Source organism: Triticum dicoccoides, chromosome 6B, assembly GCF_002162155.2.
Source record: "Triticum dicoccoides isolate Atlit2015 ecotype Zavitan chromosome 6B, WEW_v2.0, whole genome shotgun sequence".
NCBI classification, from domain to species: Eukaryota; Viridiplantae; Streptophyta; class Magnoliopsida; order Poales; family Poaceae; genus Triticum; species Triticum dicoccoides.
The window spans coordinates 709,359,097-709,379,683 of NC_041391.1; the positions used below are offsets into that span (position 1 = coordinate 709,359,097).

Genomic DNA, 20,587 nt, shown 5'->3' on the forward strand with positions numbered 1-20,587 from the left:
TTTCACAACAACTGAAACTAACCGGACGGAATTCGATCAAATCGGGCGAATTTCGATATAAACAAGGCGGTTCATTGAAACTAGTATAATTTGTATATAAAACCGGACGATATTTTCACCTGGTGAACTAAAAACCTTAACGTAAAACACTAAATTATCCTATACTTGACGGTGATCTCGTAGGCCATGCCGGTCTGGCTGGCGACTCCTGCTTCGTCATCGGCGTCTGATCCGGTGGCGGTGTCGTCGTCGGGCTTCGGGCGATGGAAGGTGGTGGCGTTGCGGCAGGGCTTCTGGACGGCCGCCTGATGTTCGCGGATGATACTCTGCGCTTCCTCCTGCGCCGTGTGAAGTGTGGCCGCGGTCATCGAGGACGTGGCCTTGGGGGGAGGGGGCGGTCATTGGAGGAGGCGTTGTTGGACGCGTTGATCTCGGCGAGGGACCATTCCTTGTCGTACCTGGCCATCTTCCCGTCGAGGCGGTAGAGATGGCGCTTGGTCGTCTCCGACAGCGTCATCGGGCGGTCCAAGCCCCAGGCATACGCCAGGTCCGGGTCCGCTGCGATGTGTGGTGGGGCTGTCTGAGTCCGCAAAATTGGACCAGCGTGCGGCATGGCGGCTATCACGCCGGCGCTGCTCCCGGTCAGCATACTTCTGCGCCGTCATGGCGCTTCAGGAGGATGAACAATTGTCGCCGCTGCCAAGGTAGTAGAGAAGGCGACCGCGCGCCTTGGGCAGGGGCAGTGGCGCGTGGCGCTCCTCGTTCATGAAGCGCCGGGGCGGTGAGCGGTGCTGCTCCTTCACGACACACCGGGGCAGCGGCAAGAGACGCTCTTCACATGGCGTCCGATTTGGACGCCGCGACTGCGGGGCGATGGAGAGCGTGGAGGAGATGCCGGCTCAGACTTCACTGGGAGGAGCGCCCCCGGTGGCAGAGCCGGGCCGTTGATGTGGACGACGGAGCATCAGCTCCATCTGCTCCTCGAACTTCCCGTCGGTGGCGGTGTAGAGCTACAAGCACCGCCGGGGCGGACTGCGGCGGCGGCGGACCCAGAGTTGGCGTACGCCTGGGTCTTGGACCGCTCGGTGACGTCGCCGGAGGAGATGAAGATCTCCGCCCGCGTCGAGTCGTCGCCAGCCGATGAGGACGACGGCCCCGGGGTTCGAGAGCGGCGTCGCCACAATCCGGTAGATCCCGCCTCGGAACCGCCTGTCGGCGCCGATGCCCAGGAGTTGCCCATCATCGAAGATGTGGAGGGAGCTGGCCGGGAAGGGGAGGAGGAGAATCTGATGTGGACGGCGCCGGAGCGTGGCTTAAATAATCATGGCCAGACCATGCGAAGGGCCGGTCAATGTGGCACAACGGCCGGAGTTGGTACGTCATGTTCGCATTGAAGCGGCCGGCATGAATGTGGCGCGGTAAGCGTCACGTGCATCAGAAATAAAAGCCTGGAAGGAACGGGCGACGGGTTTTTAGTTGGTGGTTTACGGAAGGATCCATTGAATGGTTTGCATTGTCCGGACAGCGCGATGCGAATAGTTGTGGGAGGTCTGAGGGTCGCGGTTAGAGATGCCCTAATTTGACTGCACTTGTTCCGTGTCAAATTGGCTTACGTGGTTGTATGCGTGCTGCGCGTACGTGAAGAAGATCGAGAGGAGGACATGGCTCCTGATCTAGTAGCGGCGGCGGGAATGGATTTTTCTCAACTGTGGAGGGGGTGGGGACTAGGGACCTACGATTACTTATCCACCCACCGGCTGGTAGGTCGCCGTTCGCTGCATCCGTCAAACACACAGCGTTGCAACGGAACAGGGAGGCCCGAGAAGAGACCTGATCCATCCACGAGTATCCTGTACCGGTCTGACGGAGTTGCTGAGCAGCAAATTAATGTGTGGGCCCTGCCCTGAAATACTTTGGCAATACGTTTGTCGCATACAGTGTGGAATACGGAGAACGCATGTATCCCGAGGAGAGCCATCGAACGTGATTTCAGGATCAGCCGTGCTCAAGATCAGATGCGAACTTTCCGTTGCCGCTCTTCTTTGAGCCGGCTGACAAAAGAAATGGTGAAGTATAATGGAAAAGTAGGACGGAGCAGCTAAGACACGTTTATATATCAAGCTGATGTGAGTGCACTTTTCTCGGAGCAAACCTACAGCGGAACTGATGAGCGAATTAAACAGCTAGCTAGATTGTACTACTTTGAACAAGGTTAAAACTTCAAACAGATAACATCCAGTTTGTTTATTACAGAAAGAGAATACATTCAGTTTATTACACAAACATATAACATTCAGTATGATAATAAAGAAAAGTGGAAAATAAACACACGGAAATAAGAAATGATACAATGCAGAGGCTGATTGCAAACTGCTGCATACTGCTGAGAGTTGTTCTCCAATGGCTAAGACATGAGTTGATGGGGGTATGGTAGCACATGGAATAGGAGTCATCATCAGACGCCGTCAGGACTCCGGTTCAGAGGCGCCGCCGCGCCACCAGAATCATCAGATGGGGAGAGCACCAACTTAAAACCACCAAGAAGCGAACTGTTGATGTGAAGGCGAGGATGATTGGGATGCAACTTGATAGCACTCTTCAAGGCAAACTCAGCACATGTCTTTTCATACCTCGTAGCACTGCCGGTCTCAATTACTGCAAAGAAATCTTCAAGCGCTGACAAGTGCTGGATGCCGCCTGGTCCACGCATGCATTGGTGCCATCCTAGACTGCTGAACTGCAGCCCGAGCCACTGGAGCTTGGGCATTGCACCAGCCTGGAAGGCCAGGTACGATGTGGTGCTCAATCGGAGTTCTAAACGTTTTAGAACAGGGAATTCTCTCGCGTGGATGACAAAGAATTCTGTTAATCCTTTGATGATGTATATTCTGAGAAAAGTGAGGGCAGGCAATTCTGCCAGAATGCCAACGTCAGGCTTGAAGACATTGATTTCCAATTCTTTGAGGTTACAGAGTTCCCCCATCCAATTAGGGACCCTGGAAAAGAAGCAGCACTTATCCGCTTCTGCGCTCCAACCAGGGATCTTGAAAAAGCAGCTGCACTCACCCATTTCTGCCGGCCAACTATCAAGTTGCCAGATAAAGTAATATTCTACCCTATCACCCATCCAGAGTCTCTCAAGACGGCGAGGAGGAGGTGACAAGTCCATCAAGGCATCCATGCAGCCTTCGATATACAAACCAAGGTACTCCAAGCTGATACACATTTTCCCCAAAGAAGAGCACAGAGCATCCATGCGTATCCTATCAGGCAGGTAGCCGCGTACTGATAGAAATCTCAGACTGGCTAGCTCTCCAAGACTCTCGATGTTATCTGGTGAGTTGTTAATCAAATCGAATTGTTTTACATATCGCAGGGACTTCATGTTGCCGATGCCATAAGGTGTTTGAGCGAGACGCCAATCCACATTCAAGAACATCAGGCATGGTAGATGAACTATATCGAATGGATGATGGATACTATGACGTACATCAAGTGTTTCCAAGTGTAGTAGCCCTCTGATCTGTGTTGGTAGCTCCACCTTCATCCCAACCTTCATCGCACCCCACTCATCATCAACCGCTAAATATCTTAGCTGGTGCATGTTGGACAGTCCAGTGAGGTCAAAAACATACGATCCAGTGAGGTCAATATGCAGAACTCGAAGGAATTTGAACAGTGACAGAGGAGGCATACCATCACGGTCACCAAAGATCATAAAAGTCCGAACTTGGGACAGACTAATGTTAACCCATAACTCTGTTCCATTAACTTCATCATCATGCAGGTGGAGAGACAATCGACGGACCTTGTTATCCGGTTTTGTGATGGCTTCAGGTTCATCTATTATGGTGAGAAAATTTTCTTCTGCACATTTACACAATATAAGATCACGCATCATATCATGAACTTTGCAATGCATGACCAACCCACAGTTGTCAAATCTTATAGGTTGAATAAGGCTCCTATTGACAAGCTCGTTGAAATAACTTCTTGCAACCTTCTCCACATCTTGCCCATTCTCTTTACTAATAAAGCCTTCGGCAATCCATTGAAGTTCCAAATGATGCCTCTGTATTTTGAAGTCCTCGGGATACATACCAAGATACAACAAGCATGTCTTGAGGTGAGGAGGAAGGTTCTTGTAGCTGAGATCTAGGATTTTTCTCATCCCTTTCAACGTGAAATTTGTTCCAGAACCTAGTGAATTCCGTATATGCTCCCAATCCTGTTGGTCTAAGCATTCACTTGCTAGCATGCCTGATACAATAATAATTGCAAGGGGCATACCATCACATTTTTTGAGAATTTCAGTAGAAATATCCCGAAGCTGGCAAGGGCAAGCTTCTTCAGAGTTAAATATCCTATGAAAGAACAGTCTTCTTGAGTCTTCATCGCTAAGTGGCTTCATTTCCAAAATATAATCACGAGGATGGGAGCAACATGCCTTAGCCACATCATGTATTCTTGTGGTTGTTATTACTCTACTGCCAAGGCCATTATCTGGGAAAGCACCTTTAATAACATCCCATGGTAACTTCTCCCATAGATCATCAATTACAATCAAGTACCTGCCAAGATGTAAAAATAGTGTTAAATCAAGTGTACTAATTTTGTAAGAAAATTTGTTTTATTCAATCATATCTCATATGGATGGACCACATTAATTAGTTTGTAATATTTATTAAACTATTTTTTTTGAAAAAAAATCATAACATGGCTTTGCCACTATCGCCTAAGAAATGTAGTCCATCCATATGAAACTTAACAAAAAATGAATTAAAATAATCTACTACACATGTTTACTAAATACCTAAATGCATATTTTTGTTCACAATTTTTTTTCTTGTTTGTGTTTCTTAGGGACCATCTAGTGATTTTCTCCAGAGTGTTTGCTCGTGCAACAGAGAAAGGGCACCACAAACAAAGTATCACAACTAAAAATAAGTACCTCTTCCCATAAAGAAATTAGTACCTCTTTTTTTGTAGATGTTCTTTGAGTTTGTTGAGAAGAACATTTAGTTCACAATCATAAGAACATGCATCACTCCCAAGTTCAGATAGTAAACTACGAATAAGTTTCGGGATGTTATGCTTTTGTGTCACTGGGACAAATGCACGACATTCAAATCCTCCATCGGGTTGACGGTATATCTCATTGGCGAGTGTAGTTTTGCCCAGACCTCCAAATCCCACAATGGATACCACCTTCAAATGCATCTCCTTGTCATTTAACCAGTCGACGAGCTCATCAGTTGGCACTTTCAAACCGACAAAGCTATCTGCATCTTGTTGGAGTATGGCAACTCGTGGGTCAATGGCCACATCGTTTGGCGGAGGAGTATTGAACTTATACCTGTTGCGTCTGTCACTAGTTTCAAGCACTAATTTCTTGATCCCTTCAATCTGGCCAGCAATCTGGTAACGGGCTCTGAAAGTTTTAAGGAACCGAACAGTCTTCTTGGCAAGCCCTTCCTTTTCATTTTTCTCCACAAATTTTCGCCTGAAGTCATCAATAATGTTCTCAATGTCATAAGACATGTCCCTTACTTTGTCTCTCCATCTCTTGGTTTGTGGATCTAGCTCGTCCACAAGTGCAAGGTTCTCAAGAAGATCTTTCATGCTTGTAAGCTCATCACTGAGAAACTGTACATCCTTCCGCACGTTTTTCATCTTCGAGAACTCGCCTCCCATAAGAATGGACAGCTTATCGAGAACAGGTTTCATGGCGCCGGTAGAAACACCCACCACTATTGCAGTTGTCATATCTTGCTGTTGTTCTTTGCTTCAGCACCCCCAAAAAAAACCTTTACTCCAGATCTGATCCGTTCCTTAGTTATGCACCTGCAACATTAATATAATTTAGGTCATGAAAATGAAATCCCCATGTAGCTTAACTAGACCAGCCAAGCAGGTCAATTTGAACAAAAAATAAATCAACTTTTTTTCTTGTGAGAACCCAATTTATGTTCATGCATGCCATGTAACTTTGAATGGACGGAAGTGACTAAGTTTACATCTTTGCCATTAGCTTGGAAAATCCTCTACAGATGTGCAGGATGGACAAATTATAGGAAAATAACATGTTGAGCATCATCCGTCACCACAGATCTAATTACCCCTACTCCTAGATGAGCAAACATATGTAGGATCAGATCACCAGAAGCTACCCAGAGAGAGTTGCATTGCATCACAGATCTAGTAGCACATGTACATACCTCCATGCCTCCGCCGCGGTCGCCGGCCCATCCGGATCACGACGAGCTGGCTACCCGGAGAGCATTGCAATGGGGAAAGAAGCAGAGACAGGAAATGAAGGCAAGGGGAGGTACTACCGTGAGCTGCGGTGTGGAAGGAGCAAAGAAAATGTGCATTGGAGAAGTCCACGCTGCTGCACGCGCACGCATGTGCAGGCCCTGAACCCCAGACCACTACACACTAGTATATGAAAAAGGCCTTAAACCCCCAAACGAATGGCCGACAAGTGGCCCGGTCTTTGTCTTGGGTGAAAATATATATATTACCAAAAGAATTAAAAACTGAAGGAGGTGTCTTTTGTGGTGCTCAATGAAAACCACCGCTGGCTAGATGCACATATGCTTGCTCGATCCTTCCTGCCGGAGCTGCACGAATCTTGGCTATAGACTACTTAGATAATGCACTACATGCGTTACCATGCAGCAATAAACTTAGTTAGAAACAGAGACAGTGGTTTGAATACTACTGTAATTCATGTTTTCCCCATAAAGAATGCTACAACTACAGATGCATCCTGGAGGTGTTTGGTTGCAAAAATTATAATGGTAACCGTAGCGGTTTGAGAATACAACGCGCGTCGTCGCAAATGGAATGGGTGAAAACTGATTTTGTTTGGTTCACGAAGGTAACGCTATGGAATCCAGAGAGTACGATGCATATACACCATCCCACGCCGAGCCGGCCGCCAGGAGACGTTGTACGCGGCACTCCTCGCTCAAGGCCTCCATGCATGGCGTCAGATGCGGCTCTCACAAGCAGCAGCTTCTTCTCGGCGGCGTCCCTTCCCCTCTCGATTTAGCACAGCTATCGGTTCTAAGGCCCAGTTCTTTTGCCAGAATCTGGGATTCTCCCAGAATTCGATCCCTACCTAACTTCTCTCAGAACATTTGAGTCTCATTTGTTTTACAATCCTGTCTGGAAGAAGCTGTGTAGGGGCCGGATTTTAGGAGAATCCCTATATTCTGGCAAAAGAACTGGGCTTCTACTACCGCGCCGAAACGACGGAGGAGCTGGATTCTTGTCGCTGCCTCCCGATCGATAAAGAGATTCACAAAGTCCCACGGCGGCTCTGCCACTCCTCCTGATGTATGCCCTGGCCGTGACGACGAGGAAGTCGAGGGGCGGGGGAGTGGGAATCGGCGCCTCCACTGCCGCCGCTGCGAGTCGACGAAGAAGACCAGAGTCGGAGGGGATCGGGGGCCGTCGGTTCGCTGGTCTGTTGGAGCTGCCGCTGGCAACGCAATCTGTTGTTGTTGTTGGTTTTTAGAGAAGCCAAACTTGTGTTGCTAAAATAGCCAATATAGACAGATGCATTACCCGAAAAAAAAAACAGATGCAGATCGTGGAATCACATCCCTCCGTTCCTTCGGGCATACTAAAAATGAGAGATCTCCTTTGCAGTACATGTACACACCTCTTTTAGCTAGAGTGAATTGCAAAAAATATCGATACTTCAGGCTAGGTTTGCAGGATCCACACATATACGGAATTGTGCCAAAAAGCATTAATTTTTTTTCTTAATTTTTTTGCAAAAACAGTGGTTGCTCGTTTGGACCGTTTAAAGTGCGTTTATGACAGGACGGGCCCGCATCTGTCGACGTGGCAACACTGTTCACACGGAGACGCCGTTAGACGGCGTTACACGCCGCTCGCGCACCGGTTCGAGCCGGGCCGCTTAGTACTCGAGCCGCTCGGGCCCGTAGCGCTCCTATCCCTCTCTTTTCCTCCCCCCGCACTCTCTCCTCTGAGTCATGGCGACGGCTGGCAGCGCAGGCGGCGACTGCAGCGGGTCTGCCGGCATTGGAGAAGATGGTCCACCGGTGGGAGATTGTATGCGGGAGCTCAAACCCTAGCTGGCCGTCGGATACTAGCAGCCCCAGCCAGAGCCCCAAGCACTGTCTCGAATATGCGGCGGCAAGATCTTGGGCCAGGGCAGTGAAGGAGAATCCGATGGAGAGCCGCCAGATTGCCTCGTCATTCGGCGGTGTCTAGTGAGTTCCCTCTTCCCTCTTCCATCTTCCCTCTTCCCTCTTCCTGTAGATCGATTCTAGGGTTAGGGTTAGGTTTTTTGGCACTGTTAGTTATGTAATTTAGTGCTCTCTTAATTGTGATTCTAGGGTTATGGTTTGATTTTTTGGCACTGTTAGTGATGTAGTTTAGTGCTCTATTAATTGTGATTCTAGGATTAGGGTTAGGATTTAGTTGTGGTTGATGTAGTTTAGTGCTCTGTTAATTGTGATTCTAGGATTTAGGTTTTTTGGCACTGTTAGTGATGTAGTTTATGCATTTTTATTTACAGTACATTTTTGCTCTGTTTTAGTGCTTTGTTAATTTAGATATTCTGTTTTAGTGCTCTGTTAATTAAGATATTTTAATTATTTGTGTGCAGTTTGAATGATGATGTTTGGCAAGTTAGAATGCACTTCCATGATAGAGACAACTTGGAGAGATCAGTTTGCATTTCAGACATAACATATTATAATTTGGTTGCCCTGATAGAGACAGAGGGGTATGGGCTGAATGATTTCATGTATTTTGTGAGGGATCCTGGTGTGGGGATTACAGGAATGGATGAAATTTGTGATGATGATAAGGTGGATGAAATGCTTGACCATATTGATAACAATGATCAGAATGTAGTTAACTTGACAGTGGTTAGGGGCACTGATCCAAGACCTGCAGGTTTGAACTCAAGCTGTCTGTATGAGGAGCAGCTTCCTTTGAGCCAATTAGGAGAGAAACATGTGTATGTAGTAGATCCTTCTGGTGTTCTCTTAAGATCACCACCAAAAAGTATAATATAGAGTCAACCAGAGCCACTACAGTTCTACACCACACAGCAGAGCACAAACCATGATATGCAGGTTCCTTTGGATACAGATGCTGCCATGGAACAATGCATTGTAGTAGATCAGGATTAACTGGAGACAATAATGGAGTTGAAGAGGAGAACAAAGATTGCCAAATTTAGGAAACATAAGATTGCAGCTGAGCATGTAAATAAGGTTAAGCAGAAGCTCCCAATTCTGCTAACTGAAGATGATTCAGATCTGGATGCAGATGAGGACTATCTTCAGAGGCTTAATGAAATGAGGAAGCAAAGAGAGGATCCACTCATTCATTTTGATGGAGACACTGATGTGGATGAAGTGTATGAGGAAGATGAGCAAGGGCAGCATGTGGAGGTGGAGCAAGAGGAGCAGGTGCACCAAGAGGAGCAGGTGGAGCAAGATGAGCAGGTGGAGCAGCAAGATGTGCCTACAAAGAAGAAGAAAGCTAGAAAAGGGCCAATAGAGAGGTCACATTCTAGCTTGGAACAGAGATTTGAGGATGTTTGGGCACCATCATCAGATGAGGAGGAAGATCTTGGTCTTTTGAAGCAGGAATATGATGATGGAGCTGAGGAAGTAAAATTTGTTTTGCCCAATGGAAGCAAGAGCAGATCAGTGAGATCTTTGCCAAGGATCTAGTACAGTGAGGAGAGAGAGAACCCAGAGGAGCGGTTTTGCAGAAAACTTTGTTTCCTCAATGTGTATCAGTTTAGAGAGCAATTCAGACATTGCACATAACTCATAATAGGAATTATGAGTTCCACAGAAACTGCAATGACATCATCATAGTTGTGCACACAAATGCAAAATGCCCTTTCTTTGTTGCAGCTTCTGTTGTTGCAAATGAGACTACTTTTGATATTAGGAAGGCAAATTTTGTGCACACGTGCCCAGCAGTAGGAGAGAACACCAAGGTCACTACAAAATGGGTTGCCCGCCAGTGTGAGGCAATGATGAGAGTTGATATTGGCACACCAGTCACCACAATAATGTAGACACTGAAGAAGAAATATGGAGTAGAGATCTCCACCCATATGGCCTATAGGGCTAGGAAGCAAGCATTGAAGGTTGTCCAAGGAGATCAGAGAGGACAATACACTAGAATAAGAGATTATTTGCAGGCTGTGTTGGATACAAACCCAGGCTCTAGATGTGTTGTGACTACTAGGTATCTACCACTGCACCCAATCAAAAACCCTAGGTTTCATGGCCTCTTTTTCTGTCTAAGTGCTTGCAAAGAAGGGTTTTTGAATGGATGCAGGCCATTCATAGGTACATTTTATTTACTAAGTTGTGAATTGTTTATGTGCTCACATTACATACACTATCTTCTCACAATTGCCAGCTTTGCAGGTATAGATGGTTGTTTTTTCAAGCTGTCAACAGGTCAACAGATCCTTGCTGCAATAGGAAGGGATGGGAACAATAATATCTACCCTATAGCGTTTGGAGTTGTTAACAAAGAGGACAAAGACAGCTGGACCTGGTTCTTAACATAGCTTAAAGATGCACTTGGTGGAGAAAGTGGGAAGTTTGGTTATTATACCATCATCTCTGATAGGCAGAAGGTAAACATCTCTTCTCACACAATATTGCCAATGTTTCATATGCACATTGCTCTAGCTTTATTTCATAGGACCAATGCTTAGCTTTATTTCCTATTGTTTCAAACAGGGGCTGTTAAATGCAATAAACCATGTTTTCCCCAATTGTCCACAAAGATTCTGCCTTAGACATATCTATCAGAATTTCCAAACTGTTGGTTTTAGAGGTGATGAATTAAAGAAACACATGGATGCAGCTAGCTACTCTTATATTGAGAATGAACACCTTGATGCAATGAATGCTTTGAAAAGAGAGTGTAAGGCTGCTTGGACATGGCTTCACAAAATACCTGTTCATACTTGGTCTAGGCATGCTATGGATTTTAATTGCAAAACTGACCTGGTAGTGAACAACATCAGTGAGGTGTTTAATATAATGATATTAGATGTCACAGGCAAGCCAATAGTAACCATGATAGAAGGAATTAGGACAAAATTGATGGTCAAATTTAACAAAAATAGAACTAAGACAGAGACAGCAAATTGGGAGATTTCCCTACCTATGCTGAAATGTTAGAGCAGACAAAGTACAACTCAAGGTGGTGCCAGACTTTGATGGCTGGTCCTAACATTTACCAAGTGACTAGTGGAGAAAACACCTACTCAGTGAACTTGTTGGGCAGAACATGTGGATGTAGGAAATGGGATATGACTTCTATGCCATGCAATCATCCAGTTTCTGCAATAGTGAAAGCTAAGTTGCAGCCAGAGGACTTTGTGTCTGATTTCTTCAAAAAGAAAATGTACAGAAAAGCATTTGCACATATCATATTTCCTGTGCCTGGTCCAAACCTGTGGCCGAGGACAAGAACTCAGGACATAGAGCCTCCAGTATTCAAAGAGAAGGTTAGGAAGCAACAAACAAAGAGGAGGAAAAACCAGTTTGAGAAGCCAGCACCAAGAGATACGTCTAGGATGGCATCTATTACTTGCATCAACTGCAAACTTGTAGGGCCTAGATACAATGTTTGCTCCAAGCCCCTCAAGCCAGCTCTTGCTATGAGACTAAACCAGCATCAGGTTAGTTAGAGTAGCACCTCAATTATCTCTAGGATGGCATCTATTACTCACATTCCTTAACTGTTTTTGAAATGCATCCAAACAGGTCACAGACTTCTACTTCGAAAGATTGAGGATGTCGCCTAGAGGGGGGTGAATAGGCGCTTTAAAATAATTACGGTTAAGGCTTGAACAAATGCGGAATAAACCTAGCGGTTAATTTGTCAAGCACAAAACCTAAAACAACTAGGCTCACCTATGTGCACCAACAACTTATGCTAAGCAAGCTAAGCAACTATGTGATAGCAAGATATATGACAAAGAACAATATGGCTATCACAAAGTAAAGTGCATAAGTAAAGGGCTCGGGAAAGAGATAACCGAGGCACGCGGAGACGATGATGTATCCCGAAGTTCACACCCTTGCGGATGCTAATCTCCGTTTGGAGCAGTGTGGAGGCACAATGCTCCCCAAGAAGCCACTAGGGCCACCGTAATCTCCTCATGCCCTCGCACAATGCAAGATGTCGTGATTCCACTAAGGGACCCTTGAGGGCGATCACCGAACCCGTACAAATGGCGACCCTTGGGGCGGTCACCGAACCCGTACACTTTGGCAACCCTTGGGGGCGGTCACCGGTACCCGTCAAATTGCTCAGGGCGATCTCCACAACCTAATTGGAGACCCCGATGCTTGCTCGGGGCTTTACACCACAATGATTGAGCTTCGAACAACACCAACCGTCTAGGGCGCCAAGGCACCCAAGAGGAACAAGCTCTAGGGTGTCCAAACACCCAAGAGTAACAAGCTCAAGGGTACCAAGCACCCAAGAGTAATAAGCTTCTCAACTTGTAACTTCCACGTATCACGTGGAGAACTCAAACCGATGCACCAATTGCAATGGCAAGGGCACACGGAGTGCCCAAGTCCTTCTCTCTCAAATCCCACCGAAGCAACTAATGCTAGGGAGGAAGATGAGAGGAAGAACAAGAAGGAGAACACCAAGAACTCCAAGATCTAGATCCAAGGGCACTAGTAGAAAAAGGGTCAAATGTGAAGCACATTAGTGCCGGTTTGAATTTGAGCCCGCACTAATGTGTCCATTAGTGCCGGTTCCAACGGCTAGGCGGGTGGACATCATTACTACTGGTTCGTGGGCAACAATTAGTACCGGTTCATGCCACGAACCGGTACTAATGAGGCCGTGTCAGGCTGTGGGCCCCACGAACACCTTTAGTACCGGTTCATGGCATGAACCGGTACTAGAGTTTCTTATTAAGCTGATTTTTAGTCCCACCTCACGAGGAGAGAGGCAGTAGGAGCGGTTTATAAGCCGTGAGTGTTGGGGAACATAGTCATTTCAAAAAATTTCCTACGCACATGCAAGATCATGGTGATGGCATAGCAACAAGAGGGGAGAGTGTTGTGCACGTACCCTCGTAGACCGTAAGCGGACGCGTTAGCACAACGCGGTTGATGTAGTCGTACGTCTTCACTATCCGACCGATCCAAGTACCGAACGTACGGCACCTCCGAGTTCAGCACACGTTCAGCTCGATGACGATCCCCGGGCTCCGATCCAGCAAAGCTTCGGGGATGAGTTCCGTCAGCACGACGGCGTGGTGACGATGATGATGTTCTACCGGCGCAGGGCTTCGCCTAAACTCCGCGATGATATGACCGAGGTGGAATATGGTCGAGGGGGGCACCGCACACGGCTAAGGAACGATCCGTAGATCAACTTGTGTGTCTTTGGGGTGCCCCCCCGCCCCCGTATATAAAGGAGGGAGGGGGGAGGCCAGCCGGCCCTTGTGGGCGCGCCAGGAGGAGGAGTCCTCCTCCTAGTAGGAGTAGGACTCCTCCTTTCCTACTCCTACTAGGAGGGGAAAGGAAGGGGGAGAGGGGGGAAGGAAAGAGGGGGGCGCCGCCCCCCCTCCTAGTCCAATTTGGACCAGAGGGAGAGGGGGCGCGCGGCCCTCCCTGGCCGCCCCTCTCTCTTCCCACCAAGGCCCATGTGGCCCATTAACTCTCCGGGGGGGTTCCGGTAACCCTCCGGCACTCCGGTTTTCTCCGAAATCACCCGGAACACTTCCGGTGTACGAATATAGTCGTCCAATATATCAATCTTTATGTCTCGACCATTTCGAGACTCCTCGTCATGTCCGTGATCACATCCGGGACTCCGAACAAACTTCGGTACATCAAAACTTATAAACTCATAATAAAACTGTCATCGTAATGTTAAGCGTGCGGACCCTACGGGTTCGAGAACTATGTAGACATGACCTAGAACTATTCTCGGTCAATAACCAATAGCGGAACCTGGATGCCCATATTGGTTCCTACATATTCTACGAAGATCTTTATCGGTCAAACCGCATAACAACATACGTTGTTCCCTTTGTCATCGGTATGTTACTTGCCCGAGATTTGATCGTCGGTATCCAATACCTAGTTCAATCTCGTTACCGGCAAGTCTCTTTACTCGTTCCGTAATGCATCATTCCGTAACCAACTCATTCGGTCACATTTCTTGCAAGGCTTATAAAGATGTGCATTACCGAGAGGGCCCAGAGATACCTCTCCGACAATCGGAGTGACAAAACCTAATCTCGAAATACGCCAACTCAACATGTACCTTCGGAGACACCTGTAGTACTCCTTTATAATCACCCAGTTACGTTGTGATGTTTGGTAGTACCCAAAGTGTTCCTCCAGTAAACAGGAGTTGCATATTTCTCATAGTTATAGGAACATGTATAAGTCATGAAGAAAGCAATAGCAATATACTAAACGATCAAGTGCTAGGCTAACGGAATGGGTCATGTCAATCACATCATTCTTCTAATGATGTGATCCCATTAATCAAATGACAACACATGTCTATGGTTAGGAAACATAACCATCTTTGATTAATGAGCTAGTCAAGTAGAGGCATACTAGTGACTATATGTTTGTCTATGTATTCACACATGTATCATGTTTCTGGTTAATACAATTCTAGCATGAATAATAAACATTTATCATGATATGAGGAAATAAATAATAACTTTATTATTGCCTCTAGGGCATATTTCCTTCAGTCTCCCACTTGCACTAGAGTCAATAATCTAGATTACATAGTAATGATTCTAACACCCATGGAGTCTTGGTGCTGATCATGTTTTGCTCGTGAGAGTGGCTTAGTCAACGGGTCTGCAACATTCAGATCCGTATGTATCTTGCAAATCTCTATGTCTCCCACTTGGACTTGGTCCCGAATGGAATTGAAGTGTCTCTTGATGTGCTTGGTCCTCTTGTGAAATCTGGATTCCTTTGCCAAGGCAATTGCACCAGTATTGTCACAGAAGATTTTCATTGGTCCCGATGCACTAGGTATGACACCTAGATCGGAAATAAACTCCTTCATCCAGACTCCTTCATTTGTTGCTTCTGAAGCAGCTATGTACTCCGCTTCACATGTACATCCCGCCACGACGCTTTGTTTAGAACTGCACCAACTTACAGCTCCCCCGTTTAATAAAAACACGTATCCGGTTTGCGATTTAGAACCGTCCGGATCAGTGTCAAAGCTTGCATCGACGTAACCATTTACGACTAGCTCTTTGTCACCTCCATATACGAGAAACATATCCTTAGTTCTTTTCAGGTATTTCAGGATGTTCTTGACCGCTGTCCAGTGATCCACTCCTGGATTACTTTGGTACCTTCCTGCCAAGCTTATTGCTAAGCATACGTCAGGTCTGGTACACAGCATTGCATACATGATAGAGCCTATGGCTGAAGCATAGGGAACATCTTTCATTTTCTCTCTATCTTTTGCTGTGGTCGGGCATTGAGTTTGACTCAACTTCACACCTTGTAGTACGGGCAAGAACCCTTTCTTTGCCTGATCCATTTTGAACTTTTTCAAAATTTTATCAAGGTATGTGCTTTGTGAAAGTCCTATTAAGCGTCTTGATCTATCTCTATAGATCTTGATGTCCAATATATAAGCAGCTTCACCGAGGTCTTTCATTGAAAAACTTTTATTCAAGTATCCCTTTATGCTATCCAGAAATTCTATATCATTTCCAATTAATAATATGTCATCTACATATAATATCAGAAATGCTACAGAGCTCCCACTCACTTTCTTGTAAATACAGGCTTCTCCAAAAGTCTGTATAAAACCATATGCTTTGATCACACTATCAAAGCGTTTATTCCAACTCCGAGATGCTTGCACCAGTCCATAAATGGAATGCTGGAGCTTGCACACTTTGTTAGCACCTTTTGGATCTACAAAACCTTCTGGCTGCATCATATACAACTCTTCTTCCAGAAATCCATTCAAGAATGCAGTTTTGACATCCATTTGCCAAATTTCATAATTATGAAATGCAGCAATAGCTAACATGATTCAGACAGACTTAAGCATCGCTACAGGTGAGAAAGTCTCATCGTAGTCAACTCCTTGAACTTGTCGAAAACCTTTCGCAACAAGTCATTACCATCAGCGTCAGTCTTCTTCTTAAAGATCCATTTATTCTCAATTGCTTGCCGATCATCGGGCAAGTCAACCAAAGTCCATACTTTGTTTTCATACATGGATCCCATCTAAGATTTCATGGCCTCTAGCCATTTTGCGGAATCTGGGCTCATCATCGCTTCCTCATAGTTCGTAGGTTCATCATGGTTAAGCAACATGACTTCCAGAATTGGATTACCGTACCACTCTGGTGCGGATCTTACTCTGGTAGACCTACGAGGTTCAGTAGAAACTTGATCTAAAGTTTCATGATCAATATCATTAGCTTCCTCACTAATTGGTGTAGTTGTCACAGGAACCGGTTCTTGTGATGAACTACTTTCCAATAAGGGAGTAGATATAGTTATCTCATCAAGTTCTACTTTCCTCCCACTCACTTCTTTCGAGAGAAACTCCTTCTCTAGAAAGGATCCGATTTTAGCAACAAAAATCTTGCCCTCAGATCTGTGATAGAAGGTGTACCCAATAGTCTCTTTTGGGTATCCTATGAAGACACATTTCTCCAATTTGGGTTCGAGCTTATCTGGTTGAAGTTTCTTCACATAAGCATCGCAGCCCCAAACTTTAAGAAATGACAACTTTGGTTTCTTGCCAAACCACAGTTCATAAGGCGTTGTCTTAACGGATTTTGATGGTGCCCTATTTAACGTGAATGCGGCCGTCTCTAAAGCATAACCCCAAAATGATAGCGGTAAATCAGTAAGAGACATCATAGATCGCACCATATCTAGTAAAGTACGATTACGACGTTCGGACACACCATTTCGTTGTGGTGTTCCGGGTGGCGTGAGTTGCGAAACTATTCCGTGTTGTTTCAAGTGTAGACCAAACTCGTAACTCAAATATTCTCCTCCACGATCAGATCGTAGAAATTTTATTTTCCTGTTACGATGATTTTCTACTTCACTCTGAAATTCTTTGAACTTTTCAAATGTTTCAGACTTGTGTTTCATCAAGTAGATATACCCATATCTTCTCAAATCGTCTGTGAAGGTGAGAAAATAACGATATCCGCCGCGAGCCTCAACATTCATTGGACCACAAACATCAGTATGTATGATTTCCAACAAATCAGTTGCTCGCTCCATAGTTCCGGAGAATGGCATTTTAGTCATCTTGCCCATGAGGCACGGTTCGCAAGTACCAAGTGATTCATAATCAAGTGATTCCAAAATCCCATCAGTATGGAGTTTCTTCATGCGCTTTACACCGATATGACCTAAACAGCAGTGCCACAAATAAGTTGCACTATCATTATTAACTCTGCATCTTTTGGTTTCAACACTATGAATATGTGTATCACTACTATCGAGATTCAATAAAAATAGACCACTCTTCAAGGGTGCATGACCATAAAAGATATTACTCATATAAATAGAACAACCATTATTCTCTGATTTAAATGAATAACCGTCTCGCATCAAACAAGATCTAGATATGATGTTCATGCTTAACGCTGGCACCAAATAACAATTATTTAGGTCTAAAACTAATCCCGATGGTAGATGTAGAGGTAGCGTGCCGACCGCGATCACATCGACTTTGGAACCATTTCCCACGCGCATCGTCACCTCGTCCTTAGCCAATCTTCGCTTAATCCGTAGTCCCTGTTTCGAGTTGCAAATATTAGCAACAGAACCAGTATCAAATACACAGGTGCTAATGCGAGCATTAGTAAGGTACACATCAATAACATGTATATCACATATACCTTTGTTCACTTTGCCATCCTTCTTATCCGCCAAATACTTGGGGCAGTTCCGCTTCCAGTGTCCAGTCTGCTTGCAGTAGAAGCACTCAGTTTCAGGCTTAGGTCCTGACTTGGGTTTCTTCTCTTGAGCAGCAACTTGCTTGCTGTTCTTTTTGAAGTTCCCCTTCTTCTTCCCTTTGCCCTTTTTCTTGAAACTGGTGGTCTTGTTAACCATCAACACTTGATGCTCCTTCTTGATTTCTACCTCCGCGGCTTTTAGCATCGCGAAGAGCTCGGGAATAGTCTTGTTCATCCCTTGCATATTATAGTTCATCACGAAGCTCTTGTAGCTTGGTGGCAGTGATTGAAGAATTCTGTCAATGACACTATCATCAGGAAGATTAACTCCCAGTTGAATCAAGTGATTATTATACCCAGACATTTTGAGTATATGTTCACTGACAGAACTATTCTCTTCTATCTTGCAGCTATAGAACTTATTGGAGACTTCATATCTCTCAATCCGGGCATTTGCTTGAAACATTAACTTCAACTCCTGGAACATCTCATATGCTCCATGACGTTCATAACGTTGTTGAAGACCCGGTTCTAAGCCGTAAAGCATGGCACACTGAACTATCGAGTAGTCATCAGCTTTGCTCTGCCAGACGTTCTTAACGTCGTCAGTTGCATCAGCAGCAGGCCTGGCACCCAGCGGTGCTTCCAGGACGTAACTTTTCTGTGCAGCAATGAGGATAATCCTCAGGTTACGGACCCAGTCCGTGTAATTGCTACCATCATCTTTCAACTTTGCTTTCTCAAGGAACGCATTAAAATTCAACGGAACAACAACACGAGCCATCTATCTACAAACAAACATAGACAAGCAAACTACTATCAGATACTAAGTTCATGATAAATTTAAGTTCAATTAATCATATTACTAAAGAACTCCCACTTAGACAGACATCTCTCTAGTCATCTAAGTGATCACGTGATCCAAATCAACTAAACCATGTCCGATCATCACGTGAGATGGAGTAGTTTCAATGGTGAACATCAATATGTTGATCATATCTACTATATGATTCACGCTCGACCTTTCGGTCTCCGTGTTCCGAGGCCATATCTGTATATGCTAGGCTCGTCAAGTATGACCTGAGTATTCCGCGTGTGCAACTGTTTTGCACCCGTTGTATTTGAACGTAGAGCCTATCACACCCGATCATCATGTGGTGTCTCAGCACGAAGAACTTTCACAACGGTGCATACTCAGGGAGAACACTTCTTGATTATTAGTGATAGATCATCTTAAAATGCTACCGTCAATCAAAGCAAGATAAGATGCATAAAGGATAAACATCACATGCAATCAATATAAGTGATATGATATGGCCATCATCATCTTGTGCTTGTGATCTCCATCTTCGAAGCACCATCGTGATCACCATCGTCACCGGCGCGACACCTTGATCTCCATCGTAGCATCGGTGTCGTTATGCCATCTATTGCTTCTACGACTATCGCTACCGCTTAGAGATAAAGTAAAGCAATTACAGGGCGTTTGCATTTCATACAATAAAGCGACAACCATATGGCTCCTGCCAGTTGCCGATAACTTCGGTTACAAAACATGATCATCTCATACAATATAATATAGCATCACGTCTTGACCATATCACATCACAACATGCCCTACAAAACAAGTTAGACGTCCTCTACTTTGTTGTTGCAAATTTTACGTGGCTGCTACGAGCTTTAGCAAGAACCGTTCTTACCTACGCAAAAAAACCACAACGATAATTCGTCAAGTTGGTGCTATTTTAACCTTCGCAAGGACCGGGCGTAGCCACACTCGATTCAGCTAAAGTGAGAGAGACAGACACCTGCCAGCCACCTTTAAGCACGAGTGCTCGTAACGGTGAAACCAGTCTCGCGTAAGCGTACGCGTAATGTTGGTCCGGGCCGCTTCATCTCACAATACCGCCGAACCAAAGTATGACATGCTGGTAAGCAGTATGACTTGTATCGCCCACAACTCACTTGTGTTTTACTCGTGCATATAACATCAATGCATAAAACCTAGGCTCTGATGCCACTGTTGGGGAACGTAGTAATTTCAAAAAAATTCCTAAACACATGCAAGATCATGGTGATGGCATAGCAACGAGAGGGGAGAGTGTTGTCCACGTACCCTCGTAGACCGTAAGCGGAAGCGTTAGCACAACGCGGTTGATGTAGTCGTACGTCTTCACGATCCGACCGATCCAAGTACCGAACGTACGACACCTCCGAGTTCAGCACACGTTCAGCTCGATGACGATCCCCGGGCTCCGATCCAGCAAAGCTTCGGGGATGAGTTCCGTCAGCACGACGGCGTGGTGACGATGATGATGTTCTACCAGCGTAGGGCTTCCCCTAAACTCTGCGACGATATGACCGAGGTGGAATATGGTGGAGGGGGGCACCGCACACGGCTAAGGAACGATCCGTAGATCAACTTGTGTGTCTTTGGGGTGCCCCCCGCCCCCGTATATAAAGGAGGGAGGGGGGAGGCCGGCCGGCCCTTGTGGGCGCGCCAGGAGGAGGAGTCCTCCTCCTAGTAGGAGTAGGACTCCTCCTTTCCTAATCCTACTCGGAGGGGAAAGGAAGGGGGAGAGGGGGGAAGGAAAG

The 20,587-nt window shown here is 45.7% G+C and overlaps 1 protein-coding gene across 1 annotated transcript; it reads right to left on the bottom strand.

Moving 5' to 3' along the window:
- Window positions 1-2,291: 2,291 nt before the first annotated feature.
- Window positions 2,292-6,330, bottom strand: LOC119320223 (disease resistance protein RGA5-like). Its single transcript, XM_037594326.1, has 3 exons — window positions 6,219-6,330; window positions 4,976-5,844; window positions 2,292-4,571 (listed from the first exon to the last, which is right to left on the bottom strand). Exons 2-3 carry the CDS (start codon window positions 5,764-5,766, stop codon window positions 2,456-2,458), a joined length of 2,907 nt encoding a protein of 968 aa, XP_037450223.1. The 5' UTR covers window positions 5,767-5,844; window positions 6,219-6,330; the 3' UTR covers window positions 2,292-2,455.
- Between the last annotated feature and the right edge of the window lie 14,257 nt (window positions 6,331-20,587).

What these genes read in the sequence shown, in the direction of transcription:
- LOC119320223 (XM_037594326.1), bottom strand. Translation starts at nt 5,766, where the DNA reads ATGACAACTGCAATAGTGGTGGGTGTTTCTACCGGCGCCATGAAACCT. An exon ending in GAACATCTACAAAAAAAGAG is followed by an intron (nt 4,572 to 4,975) that starts GTACTAATTTCT and finishes ACATCTTGGCAG; the next exon opens with GTACTTGATTGTAATTGATG.